General features: G+C 38.1%; 2 protein-coding genes across 4 annotated transcripts in view; one reads left to right on the top strand and one right to left on the bottom strand.

Annotated features, from left to right (window-relative positions):
- The window catches only part of ANO3 (anoctamin 3), a 412,327-nt gene extending 407,811 nt beyond the window's left edge, over positions 1–4,516 (top strand). For all 3 annotated transcript variants that reach the window (XM_004755876.3, XM_004755877.3, XM_013057935.2), the window contains one exon: positions 1,341–4,516. In XM_004755876.3, coding sequence (XP_004755933.1) covers positions 1,341–1,523 — 183 coding nt within the window. In that variant the 3' untranslated portion in view covers positions 1,524–4,516. The remainder of the gene's footprint in view (positions 1–1,340) is intronic.
- A 7,857-nt stretch (positions 4,517–12,373) lies between these two features.
- The window catches only part of SLC5A12 (solute carrier family 5 member 12), a 45,649-nt gene continuing 33,569 nt past the window's right edge, over positions 12,374–24,453 (bottom strand). The window contains exons 11-15 of the mRNA XM_045066115.1: positions 21,576–21,662; positions 18,154–18,320; positions 16,439–16,542; positions 14,738–14,865; positions 12,374–12,842 (exon numbers count right to left, since the gene is read on the bottom strand). Coding sequence (XP_044922050.1) covers positions 12,690–12,842; positions 14,738–14,865; positions 16,439–16,542; positions 18,154–18,320; positions 21,576–21,662 — 639 coding nt within the window. The 3' untranslated portion in view covers positions 12,374–12,689. The remainder of the gene's footprint in view (positions 12,843–14,737; positions 14,866–16,438; positions 16,543–18,153; positions 18,321–21,575; positions 21,663–24,453) is intronic.

The raw sequence follows: 24,453 nt of genomic DNA, 5'->3' as shown, positions 1-24,453 counted from the left end.
GTTAACCTCCATTATGACTTGATTGATTTTTGCTGGAATTGTCTGTCTTTCTAAAATGTGCGTAGCTCCTTGTTTAACTCTTTCATTTTCTAATCTTCTGTCTGTTAAATCTGTTAGATTGTCTTTTCAAAGAATAATTCAAGTTGCCCATAACAATAGCTTTGTTGCTGCACTTGTGAGGTTTCTGCCTCGTTTCTCTTGCTTGCCTTATTGTGTTGTTGGAAATTTCCACATGGTGTGGAAAAGCAGCAGTGTGAGCAGTTGTGTCTTGTTTCCAAATTTAATATGAATTTTTTTAAGTATGATACTTGCTGTAGTTTTTTATTTAAGAAAAATTATGTCAGTTTAAGAAATTTGTCATCTATAACTAGTTATAAGCTTGCCTTCATAGATGATAAACCAGCTTTTTAAACAAACAGTCTTAAAAATACTGAATCATTTTTACATATCAGTCTTTCTAAGTGAATCGGTTTATAGGGTCATTTATTACCATTACCATAAAGGACTTGGTGCAGATTCTTCACTAATTTAAATTATAACAATTTTTTTTTATTTTTATTCCTATACTTTTGAGACACACTGCCGGATAGTTCTGTGAATACCAAATATTTGATCAGGAAAGAAATTTCTGATCTACTTTTCTATGGGAAGTAGGACCTGCTTTACCGCAGTGCAGTTTACTGAGATACTCATACTAAACCCAGTTAAAAGTACCTCGAGTTCTTCCTTTCCACATGGAGAGATGATTGTCACAAAGTCCTGTAGGTAAATGGAGTTTTTTCCACATATCATGCTAACTCTATCAGTATCAGATTTTCTTCTTTTCTGTCCTCTACAGAAAAGAGAAAGGATGCATTTATTATAATAGGACATGATATTTAAGTGGTGCTTATACTGCTCCAAGCCCTTCTCCACACCCTTCACGTATATCTGCTCATTTAATCCTTGTAACAACCTTTAAGAGATACTATTACTATTACCATGTTAGAGATGAGACACAGAGAACATAGGTGATTTGCGTAAGGTTACAGAGCTAACATGTTAGGGGATGGTTCAACACAGGTGGTCTCATTCAGCCTCTGAACTTGAGACCACAGGTTTTACCTTTTGGTTTTTGATCCTGTCTTTTTTATACACAATACTTTCATTGGTCTCTTTAAAAAAAAATAATACATTTTCATCATAAAATAATTATGTAATAGAAACAAAAATATTAATATTCTAGATATCCTGTGTTTTGATGCTGGACTATAAGGTAAATGCAATGTTGTTTATGATCTGTTTTATAATTGGCCTTTCAGAATCTTTGAAAATTGTACTTTCCCCTCTTAAATTTGCAGCACCTTGTTTTTGGGATCAAGTCATTCATCGCATACCTGATTCCAGATGTACCAAAGAACCTGTATGACCGAATACGACGGGAGAAGTACTTAGTCCAAGAGATGATGTATGAGGCTGAACTGGAACATTTGCAACAACAACGGAGAAAAAGTGGTCATCCCGTTCACCATGAATGGCCTTAGTTGATTCCTGTTGCCCAGTGGGGGCAAAAGCATTAGTGGGAATGACAGCAACTTTAAATTCTAGGTAGGATCCAGGAGGAAGGAATGCCTGGCAAACCACATGTATGATATGTTACTTGGAAATGCAGCACAACCATCTCTGGGATTTGGAATGTCCAGGCTTCTAGGGAAGAGAAAGATGACTCATGACCTTAAAGAATGGTTAGATTGACAGTGCAGGAAGCCAGGATCTAATTCTCAGAACCAGCCTCAGGGAGTTGTGTGTTGGGAGACCTCCACCCTCCATCAGCTGCAGTGTAACGGGAAGGGTGATGGTGAGGATGCTAGCAACAGATTTCCATGTAAACGTTCATAAGCCAGGCATGCTGAAAGTCTCATGTGGTCTTCAATCACGTACTTTGGAACATTACTTAGGTTGAGTAGAGATACTTACAAGAAATGACTTACAAGAAATGACTTTAAATCAGTTATTGCCTTTGCTGCCAGAATTCCATGTCCCTTCAGCTTCTAGGTTTGGGGAATTTTTCTTGTTCCTTGATGAGATTATGGATCTGTGCCACAAGGAATTTATGCTGCTTTACATTGACTATGCAGTGGAATTGTTGCACACCACCTTTAGTAGTCAAACCAAAAACTAAGATTCTAAAAAGAATACTATTCATTGAAATATATCCTATTGCATTGGCTACATTCAAACGTGTTGTTTCACCGGCAGAATAAGTCGCACTGCCTTTTTTAAAAAAAAAAAAAACAAGCCAAAAACCCATGAATTCCAATAGAGCCACATACTTTAAAAATATGGGCGTTTATTCTCATATTATATAGAATACCACTCATCCATATTTTACCATGGAGGGCTGTTTTATAGTATTTTTAATTTTTTCCTCCTTGGTTTATTATAATAACTCTTGCAGAATAACAGAATAACTTGAAATGCTGTACATATGTTGGTTTTCCTTGTACCTTTGCACCTTGGCAATGTGTAATGCAAGTTACATTTCGTGCAGCTCTGAGACCAGATACATAGTATGCCCTTGTGACTTGTTTATTCAGGAAATCAGAAGCCAAATGCTTTGCAACACTTTAAGCTTTTCTAACAATGTACATTTTTGTTCATGAGCTGATGAAAATTAATGCATGGATATGAATTTGCATTATTTGTTTAAAAAAACACACCCATTTTTTTATTTTCTTTTCTTTTCATCGATGAGGGGAGTTTTCTGTTACTGTTTCTTTGATAGACCAACTTGGTTGATTTTTGAAAACTCTTTAAAACCAAGATCAAGTCAATTCTGAAAGACCTCATTTTGCTTTGTAGTAGAGTTGCTACTTCTGTGTCAACTCTGTCTGTGGTATTGTTCACAGATGGAGGAAGTAGGAATGAGGGATTCAAGGAAAGAAAGTCTGGTGGAGGCATAAGCAGTGGGAGCGGGAGGGGAGGAAAGAGTAGAGTTGAAACACCGGAATGAATGGGAGAAATGAAGACACCTTTCCTTGGCAAAGCAATCAAAATGAATCTCACTTTTCCTCCCCCGGGAATGGGGGTTGGCAAATTACATATACTCACGCATTCAGATATATACTATATATGTATGATTCATAATCTTTGTCCAGTTTGGTTTTTGCTCAAACAAAGCACAGTTATTTCCACAATGCATAAAGATTATACTAAAGACAATGGAAATAAAGCTACTTTGTATATATGCTAGGGTGTCTCTAGTAAGAAAATTATAAAGTTTCTCTTACTAGAAAACTACTTTTTGTCATCCTAGCACTGAAAATGGCCTTTCGGCTTTTTCTTCTTTTGCTCCAGGGAAAAGCTGTGCTAGATCCTCGTTGTTCCTTGGTTTGGTTTTGTCAAAAATACTTACCCTTCCTGCTTGCCCTCTGATTCTGAATCTGAACCAGGGGTAGGACCTCGAAACTTCCTCCCATGCCCTTGTCACGTGGGACCCTTCCATTCACATTCCCCAGAGATTCTGTTTCTGCCACCTGCATACGCATAGCAACTAATTCCACTAACTACACAAAGGAGTTTAAGCTCCTCCATTTTTGTAGCATCTGCAGCATTTCCTTTTCTTTGTTAGTTAAATGTATATACTATGCCTGAGCATAAAAACTCTGTATGCCTATTGAAGACACCAATTAACCTAACATTTAGGTCTTTCCCAAATTAGGGATATAAGACAAAGACAATTGTTTTACAGAAGAGCAAAGAATAATGATAGCCATGTTCTTGAGAATTCTGTTCTTTCTGAGTTATTTTTATATTACCACCATTAGGGTTTAAAATTGTATTGATTGCCCAGAGAGAAAAACATGAAAAGAGAATGGTACTTTGAATTTTAAAAAAATTATAATAAATTGATGTAAACGTTACCTTCTCTGGTAATTTCTCAGACCAATCAAAAAATAGAGAAACAATGAAAAAGTTATCTGTAAATGTCTTTTTGTGAAACAACGCAGTGGAACCCAGCTCTGCCTTCATCATTGTTGACAGCAAAATATTGTCAGCCCCCTCACAGTATGTGAGTTTTAAATCACTCTGCTTTCATTGAGAGAAATGTTTTATATCATGGTTTTCATACGAATACAAATTATTTCTCAAAGATTTATATAGCACACACTATTCTCAGGAATTCTGTATTACATGAATGCTGCTTATATATTTTCATATTCTAAATTGTTGTCTTTTCAAGCAAATAACTAACATATAGGTGCATGCAGTCTGCCTTGATAAGTCGTTCAGAGCTGAAGCACTTTCCCGATACAGTGTGTCGAAAATTGCTCTAGGTAGTAGCCGAAATGGTTTGCAGTTGTCTGAGTCTATGCACGCCCTTTTCAATAAAATGCTGCTGAGTGACTGCATGATGAGATACAACTCCTGAATGATGCACTTTCTTTCAAAATGACTTTTAGCCCAATCTGTTGTAGAATGGAATGAAAAGGAACTTTTTCACTCAATAAATCATGTGATATGTTTCTTCCTACAATTTTCATGTTCAAGTTGATCCTGCTTGTTTTACAAATAGAAGTTGGAGTGTGGGGAGAGGGGATTGTTCACTCTTTAGCTCCAAAGGCTATGGTTTCCAAGTCTTGCAAAACCTTGTTCCACTCTTCAAAAGTTTTGGCTGTTTGTCTTCTGATAAACTCATTGTCATCATCAGGGCATTTGCACATGAAACATGAAACCTACAAATGGAGGCTCTTACTGATTCTAATAATGCTTTCTTCTAGAAAAAGATGGAAGAGGAAGCTTGGTTAGTGCTTAAGAAGGTAATGAAGCTCCTGTCATACAGAAGCATTTTCTTTTTTTCACACTTAGGCTGGCTCTACCAATTGCTGTCAAAATCTCCTTAAGATAAGAATTTTAGCACTGATTAAGTTCCTGCCAAGGAAGGAAGACATTTAGGGGCACTGTAACCAACTGCCAACAAGAGGCCACCAAATGGCCTAATTTTTCTCAACTTGATCAAAACTGAAAATCCAGGTGGCCTGAAGAGTTGTTACTGATATGGCTGAATTGATCCGTCTGTCAATTGGAGGCAGGTAGACAGAGGCCCTGGGTGTGTGTGCATGTGTGTGTGCACACATGCACTTACTGACTGTGAGATATGCCCAACTCAGTCCTACTATGGTCATAGGTATTTCCATTCCATTTTCCCCAAAATCACAATATTATAAAAGACTTTAGGAATAGTTGTGGATTTTATCCAATGAATCAGTTAACACCTTATTCTTTCTGGTATTCTCAGTAACTTAGGAGAGAGAACCTTTTAGGAGTGGTTTAAAATACCTAGCTTCTGATAGAAAAGTCTGACTTTTCCTATAGGCATTTCTATCCAAAATGAAATGTGCCAAACACATGTAGTCCAAGAATAAATGCTGCTTAGCTTCAGCCAGAATCATTGATCAGACTAGGTTCCTGTTACCAGGATTGTGTATTTGTAATGGTGATGTTACCTTCAGTTGAACACGCCATCTGGTTTCATATGAAGAACCATACCCACCACCACATGTGATGGTTTCCTTTCTAGAAAACAAGTATTATAGCCACTGTGTTCTAGCCACATTCACACTGAGGTATCTTTTCCAGGGAAATAAGATGAAAACAGGTTAATAGAAAAAATACTCATATTTATGATCTCCTCCAATTTCCTGTGTAATCAAAGTCTACTCTCCAGAAGAAGTCGTCTATCCATCAAACCTTACTGTTCTTTTTTTTTTTTTTTTTTAATTTTATATATTTGAAAAAGAGAGAACAAGCAGTAGGGAGGAGCAGAGGGAGACAGAGAAGCAGACTTCCCGCTGAGCAGATAGCCTGATGCAGGGCTCCATCCCAGGATCTGGAGATCACGGCCTGAGAAGAAGACAGACATTTCACAGACTGAGCCACCCAGGCACCCAAGCTTTACTTGTATATGAGGGTGTCAGCATGTGCCCCAGCCCCATTCTCCCTCGTTCCACACCCAACTGGCCCCAAGCACTTGGGGTACTCTCCGGAGCACACCAGAGAGTAAGCTGTATGGTTGTGTTGCATCTTTCTCTAAGATGGAAGGGAGTAAAATTTCCAGACATATGCCCAAAATTGACTTCCTCAGAATATTTATTTCCATCTTAATTCTCTCTGTGTTGGGGGGAAAATGGTTTCTCTGGTGTTTCTCAGAAAACAAAAATTTCCTAAATTATTAGTTGAAAGGCACAATGTATTGAGATTTCTTTAGATATCCCCCACAAAATAAAATTGTCATAAGATGACTAGCCCCATCTGATTTTCAAACTGACTCAAATCATTTATAATTATTTCATCAGTGCCCATGCCACTCAACACTACCAGGTGAACACAATAGGCTGTTTGGGTTTTGTTTTGTTTTTAATGATTATTTTTTTAATGTCTATACCCACCATGAGGCTCAAACTCAAAACCCTGAGATCAAGAGCTACACAACCTACTGACTAAGGCAGCCAAGGGCCCCCACATTGGCTAAATTTAATATCTTTCTAACAACTAGTATGAGCAGGGTTTTCCCACTTTTCATTTCGTGAGAAGAAAAGAACTGAGTGGCCAAAAAAATCTGGTGGCATAGATAATTGTGGAACCAATGTTTGGGAGATGGTGAAGGGACTTAGGACTCTCCTACCTGAGCAAAAATGTCTGCTTTGCAAAGCCCATTTTAGACTCTGCTGTGCACACACCCAGCCTTCTTTCTGACTGAAAAACAATTGCAATTTTGTTCATCCTCTAACGTTCAGAGAAATGAAGTGTTTTCCCCTTGTTTTTTTTTTCTTATTTATTTTACGATTACAAAGCTAACTGTGGTAAGCTTAGATTTCAGTGACAACTCCATCCAAAGAATAAACAACAATGCTGAAGATGAAAATGCCCTTAAAAATATGTATAATTTTACTTTCCTAGGATGTGTGACTATTGGCTTCTATACTGTATTTTTCAACTAAGAAAGATCTAGGGAGTCCTGTAATTCAAGAGGAAGTTTGGGGAAAAGATGGAGTATATTTCTACAACCATTTTTATTCTCCATAGGAGAAATTATGTTGCAACCGTATATTTAACCAGATGAACTTAAATGTTGATTTTTTTTCTTTCTACTGTCTGCAATTCTTCTGCAAATCAAATTATATACAGTAGATTGTTGATCATTAATCATTTTAATCATTAAACTTTCATAAGAAGTTTTAAAGCCAATCTAAGGAAGATTTGCTCTGTCGAAATAGATTGAATAAAATTTTAAGGTCGGCATTCTTGAAAACAGTAAACAATAACGGTACATAAACCTTTATGATGTAGATTCCAAATCAATCAATTAGATTGCCTCTACAAATTCTGCTGACCATCTTATGCTGGTAAAATAAGCAATTTGTGGATTGCTCATTTATTTTCATACGTGGTAATTACATTGGGACATTGAATCAACATACTACATAAAATTATTTTTAGCTTTTTAAATATGTCAAAGCAGATTCTGTAATGGGGAACAGGATGTTCAAAACACCTGTGTACATAATTGCTTTAACATTTTTTAAAACCAGAGGAATGGTTGTTTCTGGAAATTCCTGAGGGCAAATAGGCCAAGGCCCATAAAAGACATCACCATTATATATGGTCTTTCTTGATTTAGAGTAATCTATTGTATTAAGTCATAAAATCCTCATCCTGGTTACTTCTGAGTATATATGGGTCTGTGTGTGTGTGTGTGTGTGTGCCCTAAGCCCCTGAGCAGCCCCAAAATAGGCATAATCCAGAATACATATAAATCATATTATATCATATGTCAAACCTTATTTTGACATATGCTTTCTTGGTGATTTGGTAGACCTGCTTTAATCTATTAGGCGTATATAAAAGCTTTTAATTTGGGTAATTATTTTGCACACTGCTCCTAACCCAGAAAATAGTCACATTGATCATTTAAATATGCTTTGGTCTGAAATTACTTTTAAAAGAAATCATTAAAATTGTTACACATCTTAATTATATATCTATGTTCATTCTACAGATATTTCTTAAAATTGAGTAGTTGTATAACTACAGCATTAAATATAGTATTTCATGGCTCTATGAAAAAGACAGAAAATTTGGAAATAGAAAAAAATCATCTTAAATTTCACACTAATATACAGAAATATTACCAATTAACATTTCCATGATAGAATAGAATTATTTTTCTAATTCATCATGATAGTATAACAAGAGAGCCACTGATACACCTACACCCCAAGTGTAGGTAGGACTACACATGTTGATTAAGAAGCCAAATATTTATATGTTTAACTCAGTCTTCTAAACAGCTGATATTTCAAATACCACAAGTGCAGTGTTAGAAAAGTGAGTTTATGAATGTTTGTTACTCAGATAGGTGTTTGCAAATCTAGATTGATATGGTCAGGAGACTGGAATGCAGGAAGAATAATAACATTAACTTTCTCCAAAAATTACAAATAAAAATAATCCATTAGATGATTATTAATTATGAGTTACACTTGATTAAAATTTTGTATCATTTTAATATCATTGGTAACATCAATTAAATTTCAGTTGTTTGGAAACAGATTATACTTCAAGGTTATTAAAGTTAGATAAAGTAGTTAACTTTGCAGTAAACCCAGTTACCTTGGAATACTGAGATTGTGCACATGAGATTTCTAAATATACAAATGTATACATAGAAAGCTTAAATTTTGGTACTGTTTTAAAACAATTTGTTTCTAAGAGAACAAGTAAAAGGAAACTGTTCTGTTTTTTATTTCTATTTACTGATCTGATCTTTGTAATAATGTTTAAGTAAGATTATAATATCATAAAGATATTTCAATAATATTCTCTTTGAAACATTGTTTGCAAGCCCCCTGGTGTGTGGTTTCTTTCCTTTTTTTCTTTTTTTTCCTCTTTAAAGTGAAAATGCTAGAACCCTGTAAAATCACAAAAGAATGAGATTTATATTCAAGAAATATTATTTGAATTAGACAAGGGAAAAGGCCTCACCCCTTCTGTTTGGAGAATCACAATCTCTGGTAAGTGTGCACTGAGTCGTACACAAGGCTTAAGATCCCGTTTACATATACAAACACAATACTTAACAATCATAAAAATGAAAATTGCATTTTTCCAGTAATAAATCTCAGTGGGGTTTTTTTCTTTTTTTCAAGAATTTCAGACTAGAAAATTTGCTCCCTGAAAAGTCATATTTCATTTGAATTCACCATTAAAAGGCTACTGTTTGGAAATTAATGGTATGACTTTTAGTTTATAGTTTATGGTTCTCTTGTTCTTGTTAGTTCTTAAAGTGCTTCAGTAATTCATATGCTAAGCCAGTATCTTGGAAATTTAAAGAGAAACAGTGAACCAACTTAACTGAAAATGAATACTGTAATGAGTATCACTTTCTTCATATATTGAAGACTAACAAGTATTGAACGTTTCATGGAGCCAGTCACCACGCTAACTAGCTGATATGATTTCCCTCTATAATTCCTCGCAACAACCCTACTAAGTAGGGACAACTTCTGCTCCTTTTAATGTGTAATAAAATTTTAGAAAGACTTGCCCAAGAATTCCTGAGATAATTTGTATCAGAACTTCCATCTGAATCTAGGTTGTCTTCCTCCAATCTGTCTCCAGACAGATTAAACCACAGGTTTAAGTCATCTCCTTGGCTTGGATTGGACGTGACACTGGAGAGATCTTATATTGCATGGTCAACCTTGACTCAAGTCTGAACTAAGGCTCCTAGGGAATAGTGAGGGCAGGAGAGAGGTGTCATGACCAAGAAGACGAGCCTAGGACTGCACTCCACATTTCCTTTCTGTTCAGCCACACAACAAACGTGGTTCTTAGACACTGTGGAAGATAGTTTTCCTCTGGGACTCGACACTCTACCTGAAGCCTTAGATTTTTATACATTTGTTCAGTTAGGAAGAATGAGGAGGGATCCCTATATTGACCTCTATACGCACCTCAAAATATTAACTCATAAGGCCACAGGTTCCACTACGTGAATAATAATATAAAATTATTATTATTTTTATAATAATAATAATGACAATAATAATGGTATTTTCCATTTGTAAGTTCACTGATGCTTTGATAATAGTTCAGGTAAGAGAATTAGCAACTAAAAAAGAGAAAAGGGGGTCCTAAAAAACTCTCTGGGCAAAGTGCTGTCCTAGTGAAATGTTGATGGGATTATTTGTGAATAAAATGAAGAACATTATGGTACATTTTGATTTCATGCAATTCCAAGAGTAAGTTCAAAACCTTGAAATGTATCCCATCCATCTATACCCCAGCAGTGTGCCTCTCACCCTGGGCCCCTTGTGTCTGGTGTGTCTGGAGGGGTAGCTCTGTGCTGGTTCTCAGCATCGGAGACCAAGTCTGCGTGCAGGCCGCTGTGGACCTGCTGGGGGCAGAGTCTCAGCTCAAAATCAGACTGTGAGGTGTTCTCAGATGCCTGAGTGGCCACTGCTCAGTTCAGACACCCTTTAGGCACTGCCATCCATGCTCTTGCCGTGGAAAGAACACCAAGTTCTTTCTCCAGCATTAAAATCTCTACAGGGTGTGCTGAGAAGGCAAGATGCAGGGGTAGTAACTGATTTATCTTCTCCTTAAAGTGAATGAATAATGGGTAATTTGTCAAAGCATCCTCTGGGAGGCAGGGGGCAGGCAGGAAACCACATATATAATTGCTACTGTTTATCAGGTTTCATCCTCAGAATTGTTGCTTCCCTTCCCAGTCATAAGATATGAACTAAACCAATGAGGTTTGGCCCGGATGTCGACATTCACCTAATATATTCTCGAGCTCTAAGTCATAGAAATGTCCTAACTACTAAATCATTTGGAAAATAATCACGCCTTCCAATTTGCAGATCCTTAGATCAACATCTTTGTTAACTTGGTGGACCTCAAGAAATGTTTTCAGACATTTCTCATTTTCATGATTTTTTTCCTTCTCATTTTCAGATATTTTTCCAAGTGTATTCTTACTTTACTTCTTTCCTCCCTTTTCAAAATGTGTTTTTCTCATCTCCCTTGTAAACCACAACCCAGTTCTCTCTTTTTCTAACTCTATTCACCTCTCCCACTGAGAATGGAGAGAGAGAAGGCAAGCATTTGGTTGTGGCTTGTGAATCCCAGTTTTTTTTTTTTTAAATTTCTTCATTGGTTTTCCCCCATCTTTCTATCTTCCCTCCCTAATAACAAACACTGGTTACATAATGTTTTTCTCTATCTCATTGCTTCTTTTAAGGTTTGCTCCTCCTGGATTACATCTAAACAACAGAACCTTTGGGGCTTCTCATTCTTCCCCATTTGGATCATTTCATTTTATTTTGCTAACATATTATTTCTAGGCCTTTTAATCTTACCTGGTCACCAAAAGAAATTCCTGGCACTGCTCTAACGTACCTGACACTGAGACACTGCTGTATTTCTTATAATCTTCCCTCTGATCTAGCCTCTGTGGAACTGGTTCTTTTTTACTTTCTATAAATTATAGATTTATAATTATAAACAACCATATAAATCTTTCCTGATGTCACCTTAGCCTGATGGAACACTTTGAGCTTGCACAACAGAGCTGAGTTCTCAAAGATCATTTTTTAAGTTCTGGAGTAAAAGAAAATACAGAACAGGAGTTGTTATTTTAAAAAAATGGAGCGGCAGTGAAAGGTTTTTAGAAGAAGCAAAGAAATAAAGTCCTCAAAAAGTGAAAAGTATAAATCCTGTGGACAAGGTATTTTGCACCAAAGAAGACCCCGTGACGAGTGAAATCTGTGGGTTGGTAAGCTATTTGCAAAGTTCTTTTCCTCGATCCTAGCCTAATAGCCTCCTCTAGGACATTCCTTGTTCCTGTTCACCTGGCCCTGGAGAGAGACTCTAGACTTCTGTTGAGCAGAATCAATTTTTCTTTGTAAGGTGATAGAAAGACCTACTATGCCAAGAGCCCAAAGGGTGAGCGTATTTAGTGATGACTGTTGCACTAACTAGATATACCAGACCCTCTCCTGTGCTAAGCAAAATTATTTCTAAGGCTTGGTCAGGACAGCTGTAGGAGCGGGGATGACGGAAGAGGAGGACTTCAGGTATGGGGGCCTGGCATGAGATGAGGGGTTTAAAGGCAATTAAGTGTTCCAACTGCAACTGCAGTGTGAGGTGTTGTAAAATGTGTCTCCACCTATGTGAGGTATGGGGGTCGGGGCGGATGGCATGCCTTCATTTTACCAGCAGTGATGGAGAAGCATTTAATATGCATAACCCCTTCTACATTCTGCCTGTGAATTCCAAGATACATGATGGCTCAAGAACTACCAAATCAAATCAAAACAAAACACCCTGAAGCTTAATATGACATATCCAGTCCTAATTTAATCCAGGAAGAAGTTGCCAAGGCACTTAAGACTAGGCTGTTTCTTCTCACCTGAAAGTTGGGGTCTTCCAAAGAGTATCCTGGGAATATCCAGGGAAACAGTCATGTTATTTGTAGTTATAAATAAGTATAAATAGACATTAGACATCCCTGTCTTTGAGCAGTGACAACTACACAATCTACTAGCCAGTAGGCCAGCAGGATACGTACCGTGTGTATTTGTGTGTGTGCTTTTGCTTGTGTGTGTGTGTGTGTGTGTGTGTATTGTACTCTCATGCATGTGTTAGAAATGGGTAGTCTTCTCAAACGCCAAATTGTTGTAGCTGTTGTCCTTCAGATCATGGCCTGAAATATGGACCAGGTTTTCTTGCTTGAGTCCATTCTGTAAGACAGATTCAGCCCCTTGTTTCCAGGAACTCCCATTCTCAAGGTTTTCCTGAGGAAAATGAAAAGACACATATTAGACAGGTCTTGATGTATTCCAAATCACATGGAATCTTACTGAGCATCTCCTCCTCAAATTATATGGCATGAGCAAATGATATAATATCAAATCATGTAATCATGTAAATATGAAAGCAATGCATTTCTTGACAACTAAGATGACTCAATCCATCTAGCTAAGATTTCTAATGATAATAAAAACGGAACAATTTAGTGAGCATTTGCAATTCATCGTGTTGTGTGAAAAATGTATATTGTATATCTCTCAGTATCGGAGTCCTGTGAGGTAGTAGTTTCATCTCCTGAGGAGAGACCAACCCATGTCTCAGATGGTGGTGGTTCCCTTCCTTCCTGGGGGAAGAGAAGAACCTCATGATCATAAGACAGGGACAGGCAGGCAGACTCCCGCAGAGGCTGCCCAATGTCATTCTTCAGGGAAGGAGCCCAAGAATGACATACTAAGTGTTCCCTCCCCCTCTCAGCTCAGCCTTGAGAACAGAAGGTGCCATTATCAACAGGGTTGATCATTCAGGAAATTCTTGACCAGAAACATAAGTCTGTAAATCAGTAAATAACTTGATTATTTCCTTCTAGAACATTCTCAAAAATCCATTTATCCAAACAACACAATGCTCGATCAGCTGCTTTTCAGCAAAATAGATTGCTTTCACATTCTGAATGCCTGTCAAAACCGTAAGCTCCTTACTTCAGTAAAGTAACTGTTACACTCAGTTTTACTTCATATACAAGTTACTGTGGCATTTTGGGGAAGGAGAACAATTAACAACCTAGGTGATGTGACATGGTGAAGAGTCTGTCTTATAAAATACTAGAAGAATAAAATGTCTGCAACTGAAAGAATGTGAATAAACCATAATTAACAAAACAAAACAAAACAGACACTCCTGCACTTAATGAGGCTGAGAGAACAGACATAGGGAAGACCATCTGCAAACTTGACAGGAAACATTATATCTCCCAGGGTCCTGCTGTGGTCAAACTCCATATGGGGCCAAGGGATTATCACTCTCTTACTCAATGGGCCCCAGAGAACTTTGTTTTCCTGCAGCTTCCCTCAGACTCCTCTCAGAATCCTTCAGTGGGAACTCAAACCTTGCAAAAGTCATGTCCAGCATCCCTCTTGTTAAGGGCAGCATTGTCTGCTTCCCTGGAGTGTCCCCACCCCCAGGAGCTGCATCAAGTCAACAAAGTCAATTTGGTTTGACCCTAGGCTGTTCCTGATGGTCTTTGGTAGCCATGATCCTAATGATACTTGGATAGTGTCTCTAGCCCTGCCTGCTCTAAATGCAGCTCTCAGTGGGGTAGGAAATGTATGCATCCTGCTGTTTCTCTATTTAAGAAATTCCCCCTGTCAATCTGACTCTCTATTTATACCTCATGGAGCTAGAAATGTCTGTGTCCAGATGGCACGGGATGAGCTCCTTCTGGTTCCCAGGTAAAAGCTGAAGTTCAGAGGTTAAACAATCTACCCAAGGCAAGTAAGACACAGAACCGGGATTCCTTCCAGGACTGACTCTCAAGGCTATGTTTTTCACCATGATACTAGACAGCTGTCCCCTGTTTTATTCCTTTTCTACAGTTCATTTTTATATTTTTCCTAGAATTCCCCCTTAGAAGGGATAAAAGGAATTTTGGAAATTGATCACTTGCAGAGCCAGCAACTCTCCCCAAAGATACATGTACAGAGCCACATATTTACAGGCTCAGAAGCTAATTAGCTGGGGTAACTGATGTTGAAACTAGATTTGGGTTGTAACATTCACTGCCTTCCCTTCTCACAGTCACCTGTGCAGGTGGTTCAAATGGGCAAAGAGGGAATCTCTTTGTGCTCGTGTGTGTGTTTTTCAGAATCAAACATCGGCTCACCTGCTCCGTTCCACCGTGGTGCTGGACACCACACCAGCACAGTTGTTTGTATTTCTCAGACCAAAAGCAAACTAAATTGCAAACTGGTCTAATTAGCAGCGGTTGAATATCCTTTCCACTCTGGTGACCTATTAACAGAAGGACAGATGGATGAGGTGATCACATGCTTCCAAGGCTTCATTAAGAGTTTAAGTATTGTCTACTTACTAAGTAGGTCATTTCTTAGTGTAAGGGTGAAAATAAGCCTGCCTAGTTAATAGACAGAAATTGGTAACTGCTCAAAGTGAGTGGGGGGATAGTTTTTAAATATCCTCGAACTGTCAGGTCAGGCAAACTCACAGGTACAGAGTTAAGCAGAGACACCATATTTATTTTTAGATATGGATTATTGAAAACTCTACTTTTCCCCTTTGGTAGGTCACCAGGAGGAATAGCAGGAATTGTATTTCTTCCTCTAGGAAAACTGTTTTTCAGCTGTATCAGGTATATTAGAGGTCATCAGAGTCATTACTTGTAAAATTAAAAATGTTATTTTTAGTGTTTCTTCTTCCTTCTACCCCAGGATCCTGAATCAGCAATACCCTTACATTCCCTCCAGCTAGCCTAGGCCTTCCTCACATCTCCTTTCCAATCATTAAAATATAACTGTCTATTGACCCTTTCCTTCAAACCCTGCTATAGTTTAAGAGTCAGTCTTAATAGTCAAGTTTGATAGTCAAACCAAAATTTAAAAACTGACAGTATTCCCTGACTAGAACCTTTCTAAATTTTGGTATAATGATAACCATTTGCAAATACAGTGATTTCTTTGTTTGTTTAGGGGGATGTTTTTCCACAAATATGCCCCATCTCCTTCAATGGCTGTCTTTAATTCAATAACCAATTTCGTCTCAATGTCCCTAGCTGGGGTAGCCGAGTAGAGATTACAACCTTGAACACATTCCTCGTATGTACCAAACATTGTGCCTGTCCACAAGCTTTTTCCAAATTCAAATTTCTTTCTAGAGATTAAAAAAAAAAAGTAGATCTATAAAGCTCCAATTTGAAATTTAAATGATATATTCCCTGGCATTATGTCACTCTGTCAAAAGACATTCAACCAAATAGAATTTTACTATCCTTAATCCCTTATTAATATTTATTGGTGAGTGCCTTTTGTGTACTAGGCACATTTTTATGTAGATTATAAAACCTATCTAATCTTTATGAAATAAATATTGTGGGGCCACAATTGGTTCAGTCAGTTATACATCTGACTATTTTTTTTTTTTTTTTTTACATGTGACTTTTGATTTTGGCTCAGGTCATGATCCCAGAGTCCTAGAATCGAGCCCCACATCAGGCTCCCTGTTCAGCAGGGAGTTTACTCCTCCCTCTCTCTCTGACCCCCTCTCTCTCTCTCTGCTCATGCTCTCTCTCTCTCTCTCTCTCACTCTTTCTATCTAACAAATAAATAAAATCTTTAAATATTTTTAAATAAAAAATTAAAACATATGTCATATGGGTTAGCAATAATATTATATGATAATCAGGAGGATGTTTTTGCCTATCAGCTTGGAGAGAGTAGACATCTGTCTCTGGGAAAAAGGGCTTCTTGCAGGCATCCAAAATCACACCAGTAAGTCATCCACCTAGTCCGCCAATGCGTGAGGCTAGTCCATGTCTTCCTTGGCCCCAAAGAGAGGACTCTAAAGACCCCACCTGTTATGAAGCTAATGATTATTCCAGCAGCAATGCATCCGAGGCAGCCCACTGCACTGTAGTAAAGGTAGGAGAGCGAATACCAGGTGTCGGCGATGGCAGGTCTGTAGATGACAACAGCACGTGTCAGCAGTTCCACGAGTTCTCACGTCACAATCCACAGTGATGTAGAGGACCACTGACCGTTCCTTGTCAGGAACTGGCATTTCTCAAAATGTCAACATTTTAATTTTTTGCCATTTGGTTATTCTTTTTTTTAAAGAATTAATTGTAGACTAGTTGTGCTTGGTCTTACACTCCATTTAACCCATCCTTGCGTTGCAAATATTGCCATGGAGATACTAAATTATAAGAAGTACAAGGAGGACTGTGCCTCCCATTTCTTTTGTATTATTCATTCTTCAGATACTTATCCAGCCCAGATTTAGTGCCAAAAATCGTGACAGATATTGGAGATAAAAAGATGAGTAAGCTACAACGCCTACATAAGGGGAGCTAATGGGCAACAATAAAGGAACCGTAGTACCTCGGTAGAATAGGAGCAAAAGATTCTGGGAACATTTAAATTTAAAAGAGTATCAAACCAAAGCTTACGTGTGAGATAATACCTGAGCTTATTTTTAAAGACTAGTGAATAGCTAATAAGCAAAGAAGGTAGTTAGGGCCACGGTTTAGCACTCTAAGGAAAGAGGATGGAAAAAGCATAGGCAGGAGGGAAGAAACATGGGGAACTTGGGAAGTATAATAGGTTGGTGTTATTTGTAAGATTTATGGAAAGGAACGGTTCTAAAGTGAATAACACTCAGAGGCATGAGGAAGCAACATAATGGAGTGCTCATAGAGTATGGAGCCAAAACAGTTCTAGAATGTAGCTCTTCCTACTTCATCCTTCAGCAAAGCCCATAACAACTTTTCCACCTGATAGGCAGAGTTAAGGAGCTATCCCACATTTCTTAGATTTGTTTCTACAAATAATGAGAGAGTGAGAATGTGCATTTCTTAAAGTCAGGGACAGTGCCACAGGCTCTAGGTATCTTCTCTCACTTAATCCTCTCAAGCAGCAGCAAAATAAAGATGATTGCCCTCATTTTTCTTTCAAAGACTTAAGAATTCAAGAAGTGACAAGTTACTAACTTATGCAGATATAGAGTGGATAAGTGGTAAAACCCACAACCAAACCCAGGCATTTCTGTTCCAAAGACCATGGTCTTCTCCCTACACCATATTATCTCCTGTGTTTTGGCATCTTAAATGACCTATTCCGGCCAGAAAGAGAAGGAAAATCGTTTGTTAAACCCATTGGAACTTGATCGAGAAGGTGCTAGTTCACAGCAGTGCCCCCAGCTAAGTAGGTCCACTACGGTTCTCTTCATTGTTCACAAACCTATTCTACTCAGGTCCTTTACTCTTTCAAGGGCACCATCTCTGATCCTCATAATCATGCACCTAGTTTCAAACCCTCCACTACTTCTCCTGTTTTGAACTTAGACTTCTGATTAATGCTTTTGCTGAGCTCACACTTGTGAATCCCAGGATGTAGGGTAACGGATATCTAGGGAACAGTCAACAGCCCTGCATATGCTGGGCACTGCCTGGCGGGATTCTCACAGGAAAAGCAAGATCTGGCCCATCGGCCTTATCTCTGGAGCATGCATCTTCCTCTATCCCAGTGCCCCACTCTCTGGGACCGAACACCATCATTAAGGTCCACATACCTGCTAGGTAACACTGTAGGCACTGACGTTGTCACATTAGATGGGACACAATGCTCTGTGGATAAAGGCAGGGGCCATGTCTTGGAGTCTGGTGCAGGGTAGACGAAGGCCCCAATGGCCACCCAAAATGACAAGGTGATTCCAGTCAGAAGGCCACCTAATGCACCCTTGATGGAGGGAAAGCAAAAGTTAAGGAGAGGTTTGATAAAGCTGTTGAAAGAAAAAGAGATGAGGAACCCATGCCTCAGAGAGTCTTACTCTCCACCTCAAATCTTGGCCACGTGAGCTGGAAACAGCCCACGAAACTGCCTTTTTTCCAGTTTTATTAAGAAATCACTTGTTCCCTCAATGAAAACATTGGAGAATGTCATAATGGTCACTATTTTTACAATTCTAGAAGGAAATCTTTCCCCACCTTTTAGCTTCATCTTACCATTTAATCTGTTGAGAGATGTACAACATGATGGCTATAGTTAACACTACTATATAATATATATGAAAGCTAAGAGAGTACATCCTAAAAGTTCTTTTCCAAAGGAAAAAAATTTTCTCTTTTTTCTTTTTTTATCTGTGTGAGATGATGGTAAATTTAATGTGGTAATTATTTCACTATATATAAATCAATTCATTATTCTGTACTTCTTAAACTTATACAGGGCCATCTGCCAATTGTCTTTCAAAACTGAAGGGAAAAACACCTGCTGAGACCCTGGTTCCTGGTAGAAGAGGTTCGGCAGCTGGGGAAGACAACTTCAGAAACTGGAGACAAAGGGGTCATTTTTCATTGACAGCGATAACTTGTTGTATAGGAATTCTCTCTCCCATATCTGGCAGAAATTCTGGCAGAGACCCTCACTCACAAGCTTGGAGCTTTTCTTTGGGTCTAAATACTAGCAAGCATATTTATTAGTCTTGCTGTTTAAGGTTTCTATTCCGTGATAAACAGTGGAAAGTCAGTGAGTGATTGAGTCATTTCTCCTGTAGAGGAGACAGAGTGGTCTAGTGGTGACCACAACAGGAAAATAAAATCTGGACGCTCCCACCCTCTGCTGACAGTTGAGCCTTCTCTGTGAGAGAAAACAACTTGTTAGTTCCTCTATTTATTCAGGAAAATACTTTTTTTTTTAAGATTTTTTATTTATGTATTTGACAGACAGAGATCACAAGTAGGCAGAGAGGCAGGTGGGGCGGGGGAGGGGAGGGAAGCTGGCTTCCCTGGGATCATGACCTGAGCAGAAGGCAGAGGCTTTAAGCGACTGAGCCACTCAGGCATCCTTGTCATAACTCTTCTTTTTTTTTTTTTTTTTTAAAGATTTTATTTATTTATTTTACATAGAGAGAGATCAGAAGTAGGCAGAAAGGCAGGCAGAGAGAGAGAGGGGGAAGCAGGCTCCCTGCTGAGCAGAGAGCCCGACGTGGGGCTTGATCCCAGGACCCTGGGATCATGACCTGAGCAGAAGGCAGAGGCTTTAACCCACGGAGCCACCCAGGTGCCCCAGGAAAAGACTTTTTGATAAGAGGACTAGAATGTTTTGTTCATTATTGTTTGGGGAAACTGAAGCAATGTATGTGATTCAAATACTTGTGTCTTGGTCTAGACCAGGGGTCCACAAACTTCTATTACAAACAGCCAGCTAGGAAATACTTTAGAGTTTGTGGGCCATCCAGTGTCTGTCACAACTACTCAGTTCGGCCATATAGCGCAAAAACAGCCATACACAATACGTAAACAAAGGAGAATGATTATGACCAGTAAAGCTATTTATGGACACTGAGAATGAAATTCATATATTTGTGGGGCATGAAATACCCATGTTCTTCTTTTAATTTTTTCCAACCATTTAAAAATGTCAAAACCATTTTAAGCTTGCTGTCCATACCAAAAACAGGATGCTTAAGGGGTCTAGTTTGCTGTCCCCTGGCCTACCAGTACAGGGTGAATGGATTTCAGTAGGAGGTTCACCCTTAGTGAGTGATAGTAGCTGCCTAGGAAGCCAAGCTTGGAAGGATTCTGGGTTTGTACCCACATTCTGTGGAAAGAGAACTGTGATCAGCCATGATCACAAGAGAGCTCAGATCAGCCATGGCCAGTGATAACGGGGGGAGGTGACCCAAATTTGTAATGTTTCCTTTCCTCCACCTGGAACAAGATGGTTTTCTGAACTAAATAGAAGGGCCACAATTCACTAACATAGATAAGAAGTTAACGTGTAGAAGGACATAGGTGTTAGATCGTTCATTATTATTTTTTTCATGGCCAGGACATTGCCTTCTCTTATATCATCTCCCCAAAACATACTTATCCTTGTCAACTTCAATATCAGAAAAATTAATTAAAACAAAAATGACTCTCAGGGAAACACTACAAATTACCAAATGCTCCCTACATATTCATGCTCTTTACCTAGCTCTGAAAGATTTACTAGAATAGAGGTCAGCAAGGGTCAGAAAGCCACAGAAACCTAATTAGATAGATCATGTGACTCAGGCTTCATCGTGCACCCTAAAGTATATTTAAAAATATGCATTCAGGTTTATTGTAGTCCAAAGATTTCTTTTTTTTATTTTCTGTAGTCTAAAGAATATTTATTTCTAAAAATATATGCATGTAGGTGTATGGATGGCAATAGTAAAAAAATAAAAGATAGTTTTGCTAGATTGAGAAAATTATGAGTTTAAAGCTATTTTAAAGAGTTATTATTTTTCCAAATAAATGTTCACTTTGATTTATATTTACATAAAGTCATCCAACTAATATTTACTTAACAATATATTACTAGTTTGTAAGATCAGAATATACTAGGATTGTTTACTCTGTCCTTCTTAAATAAGTTAATTAAGTTAATTAAATTTGTTATAATTTTAGGTAAAATATGGAAAAAAATGAAATTCAGATATTTTTTTAGGTTTTCAAAATTTTCTTTAACCTAAATTATTCCTGAATTCATTATATTTTTAAAATTTCATTTGGTGGGTTCTGAATTTAAGGACGACAATTTAAACCCTAGAGAATCAAGTTTGATGCCATGACATTTGGTACTGCATCTAAGAAGGCTTACTTTCCTTGTTTCCTGCATCTAAGAAGGCTTCACTAAAATCAGAGATTCCAGTTCTACTCTGGAAAATAGCCACCATTTTTTTTTTCTTGGTACGGAGAGATGGCCTTTCCAAGGAGAAGTGGGAAGAGAGAGAAAATGGCTGGGCTTCAGTTTTATCTATTTAGTTTTTACTTTTCAAACAATTTGAAAGGTAGATCCAGGACCTTTTGTTTTACTTATTTTTTTAATTTAAATTCTAGTTAGTTAACATATAGTGTAGTATTGGTCTCAGGGATAGAATTTAGTGATTCACCCAGTGGTCATCCCAACAAGTCGGACTTCAGTTTGAGCTGGGAATCGTGGAGAGACATGCAGGATCCTTACCTTCCAGTTCACAAAAGGGAACACGATTCCCAGAGAGAACAAGCCCAGCATTGGTCCCCCGCACATGCCGTGGATGCTGAGAGCAGCCTGCGAAACAAGACAGATCAGATCAATGTGCCCACTCCCCCGAATCCATAGTCACCTGACATCACTCTCTCTCAGACACGGGATAAAATTTAGTCCTAATCCTGATGGTGGCAATCATTAATCATGTGCTTTCTGGAAGTCATTTTTCCCTCCTGGGGAGATAAGCACTATGTAATAATAAAAATACATACAAACATACATTTGTGTGTTTGTGTGTGTGTGTGTGGGTGTGTGTGTGTGTGTGGGTGTATGTACACACCAGTAATTTGGATTTGGTAGTAGTTTTCCCTTAATGTGGAACTCACTGATTTGCTTACATTTTCTGTCTTACCAAAAAACTTCATTTTGTAATATACCAAATAAATATATCAATAATTTACATTTCATATCTTACATGACTGACCACCTATTCTAGTTTAGTTTGAACAATTCTGTCATTTTGATCATAATAGGTTACCCCACTCCCACCATCCCACCCAGAATACCTCAAAGATGTTGAAGCATGAAGTTGGGACATGATGGGGAGGCCACTGGGACACTCCCTATCTCATCTCTCCTTTTCATGGCTCTATTTTCATTGGAAATTGAGGGGGTTTGACAAACGCATTTCCATATCTCTTTGCCTCTGTTACTGAATTGGTGGGAGCTGAATTGGTAAGGAGCTTTCATTAAATTAATTTGCTGTTGGCCTGCCGCCTTTTCTATGGCCTCCCAAGAGTCTTTGACATGCACATGCACTGAAATGTGTGCAAGTGTACAAGTGTGTACAAGTGCCAAACATGTGTGCACAAACACACACAGCTAGCTATCCTTCAGTACAGCCCCTATCTTGCTGTCACAATGGAACTGTAAGGCTCTTAGATCAACAACTGAGAAGAGGATGCTCTAATGATCCTATATGTACCTTATGTTTGTCAGGCACCCCAATGTGCCAGATGGTTAAAAGGAGCTACCAGGCACTCCAGATACATGACTTCATTTCATCCTCACAATTTTAGTAGGTACCATTAACTAAATTTTATAGATGAGAAAACCATACTGATGGAAAATATATTAAAGGCATAATTCCATTTAGAAAATGAGAAAAGTCAGATTTAAGAGATGTAAGCTAGGTTTGCTTGGTTGTAAAACCCACATTTTTCTCTCCTAAGGGCAGTCTACAGAGAAAAAAAAAAAAAGAAGAAGAAGAAGAAGAAGTGAAGAACACAAGCCCTCATAATGGCCTCCTGCTCTTGTTTAAGGGAAAAAAGTTCTTGAAAGATCCCATCACTAATAGGATATTTGGATTCTAACAAGTTCTTGAATTTGGATTCTAACCCTGATGCTCATTACTATGATTTGGTGAGTCTTCTCTTATTAATTCAGATACGTTCTATTTCCAAGTCTTCTTTATGAAAAATAGCCAGGACCGAGAGGCCGTCGAGTGCCCTCCAGCTGTAACGTAAGTTCTTTTCTCTAGAAAGATGAGCTGCGATGCATTGTTGGGTTTGTTTTCCGGGTTAATTTTTTATGAAGTCGGTGCCATAGATGGATCTTCTACAGGATGGAGACAGATAAGGTTGAAGTCGATACTCTTCCTCAAACTCAGGACTTAGTTTAATATTCTTGACATTTCCTCTGTTGATTGATAACATGAATTACAGTTGCCATTGTTGCTGAATTTGGAAGCTAATTTACTAGCTATTATATGGGAGAATCAATAAGTTTAGGAAAGACGTTCATGTTCCCCAGAGGAGGAAAAAAACATTAATGATCTCTTATAAAGTCATCAACCAATATGTTTCTGCAAGAAACAGTCTTCATGTGATAGAAAGAAAAAAAGAAATCCAACAGTTTCTGGCTTTTGAAAATATATATTTCTGTAATTTACACACCTAAATTAATTTTAATTTTTTTAATCTTTCTTTTTGTTACTGTTCTTAAGCAGTTTCAGTTGGAGGAAGGCTTAAAGTTCATCCAACAGCTTTCTTTGCAGTGGGCAAATCTCACATAAGTCACTCCTGTAAGCAGGGATGATGACTAAGAACATACACTTTGGGGCGGTTGCCTTGTTGTGCCTTAGCCTTCTCCTAGATCAAGTGCGGATCATAACTTAGCTTGCTTAGTGGGTTTTTTTGTGAGTATTCAATGTGGAATCTGAGAAAGGCCAGAATAGTGACTAAACACTCCAGAGTACATGTTATCTACTATTATTCTTTTTTCTTTTTCTTTATTGTAATTTTAGTTCCAGTTAATTAGCATATAGTGCTGCATTTGTTTCAGGTGTTATCCACTATTATTATTAGTAGTGAGCTCTCTGTTTCCTGAGACATGTCATTTGGTTGCTGGACTATGTGGGGACCCAGAAAGCACTTTCTCAAGTCAAGATAAGAGCATGCATGGAAATCATCATGGCCTTTGGTAGAACTAGATGATAATCATTAAGATAGAAGCATAATGGATACAATGACCTTTCCCAAAAGGAGCTCTGCAAATCACCAGTTAAGGGGTGATCTTTGCTGCTATCTCCCCCTCCCCCTATTTCTGCCACCAACACCACCACCCCCTGTTGTCCCCAACATATGGTCTATGGTAACATATTTTTTAAAATGAAAAAGGGGATGCCTGGCTCATTTGGAAAAGCATGCAACTCCTGAGCTCAGGGTCATGAGTTCAAGCCCCACGTTAGGTATAGAGATTACATAAATAAGTAAAACTTTAAAAAATAAAAATAAAAAATAAAGTGAAACAAGTTTCTTTGTTTTGAGACTTTCAAGGGCTTTCAATGTGTTAATATGGCTGTGGATTTCTG

The sequence above is a fragment of the Mustela putorius genome, unplaced genomic scaffold (assembly GCF_011764305.1).
Source record: "Mustela putorius furo isolate JIRA1106 unplaced genomic scaffold, ASM1176430v1.1 tig00003859_pilon_pilon_pilon, whole genome shotgun sequence".
NCBI classification, from domain to species: Eukaryota; Metazoa; Chordata; class Mammalia; order Carnivora; family Mustelidae; genus Mustela; species Mustela putorius.
Note: the sequence above shows the minus strand (reverse complement) of the source record. Positions and strands in the feature narration are given on the sequence as shown.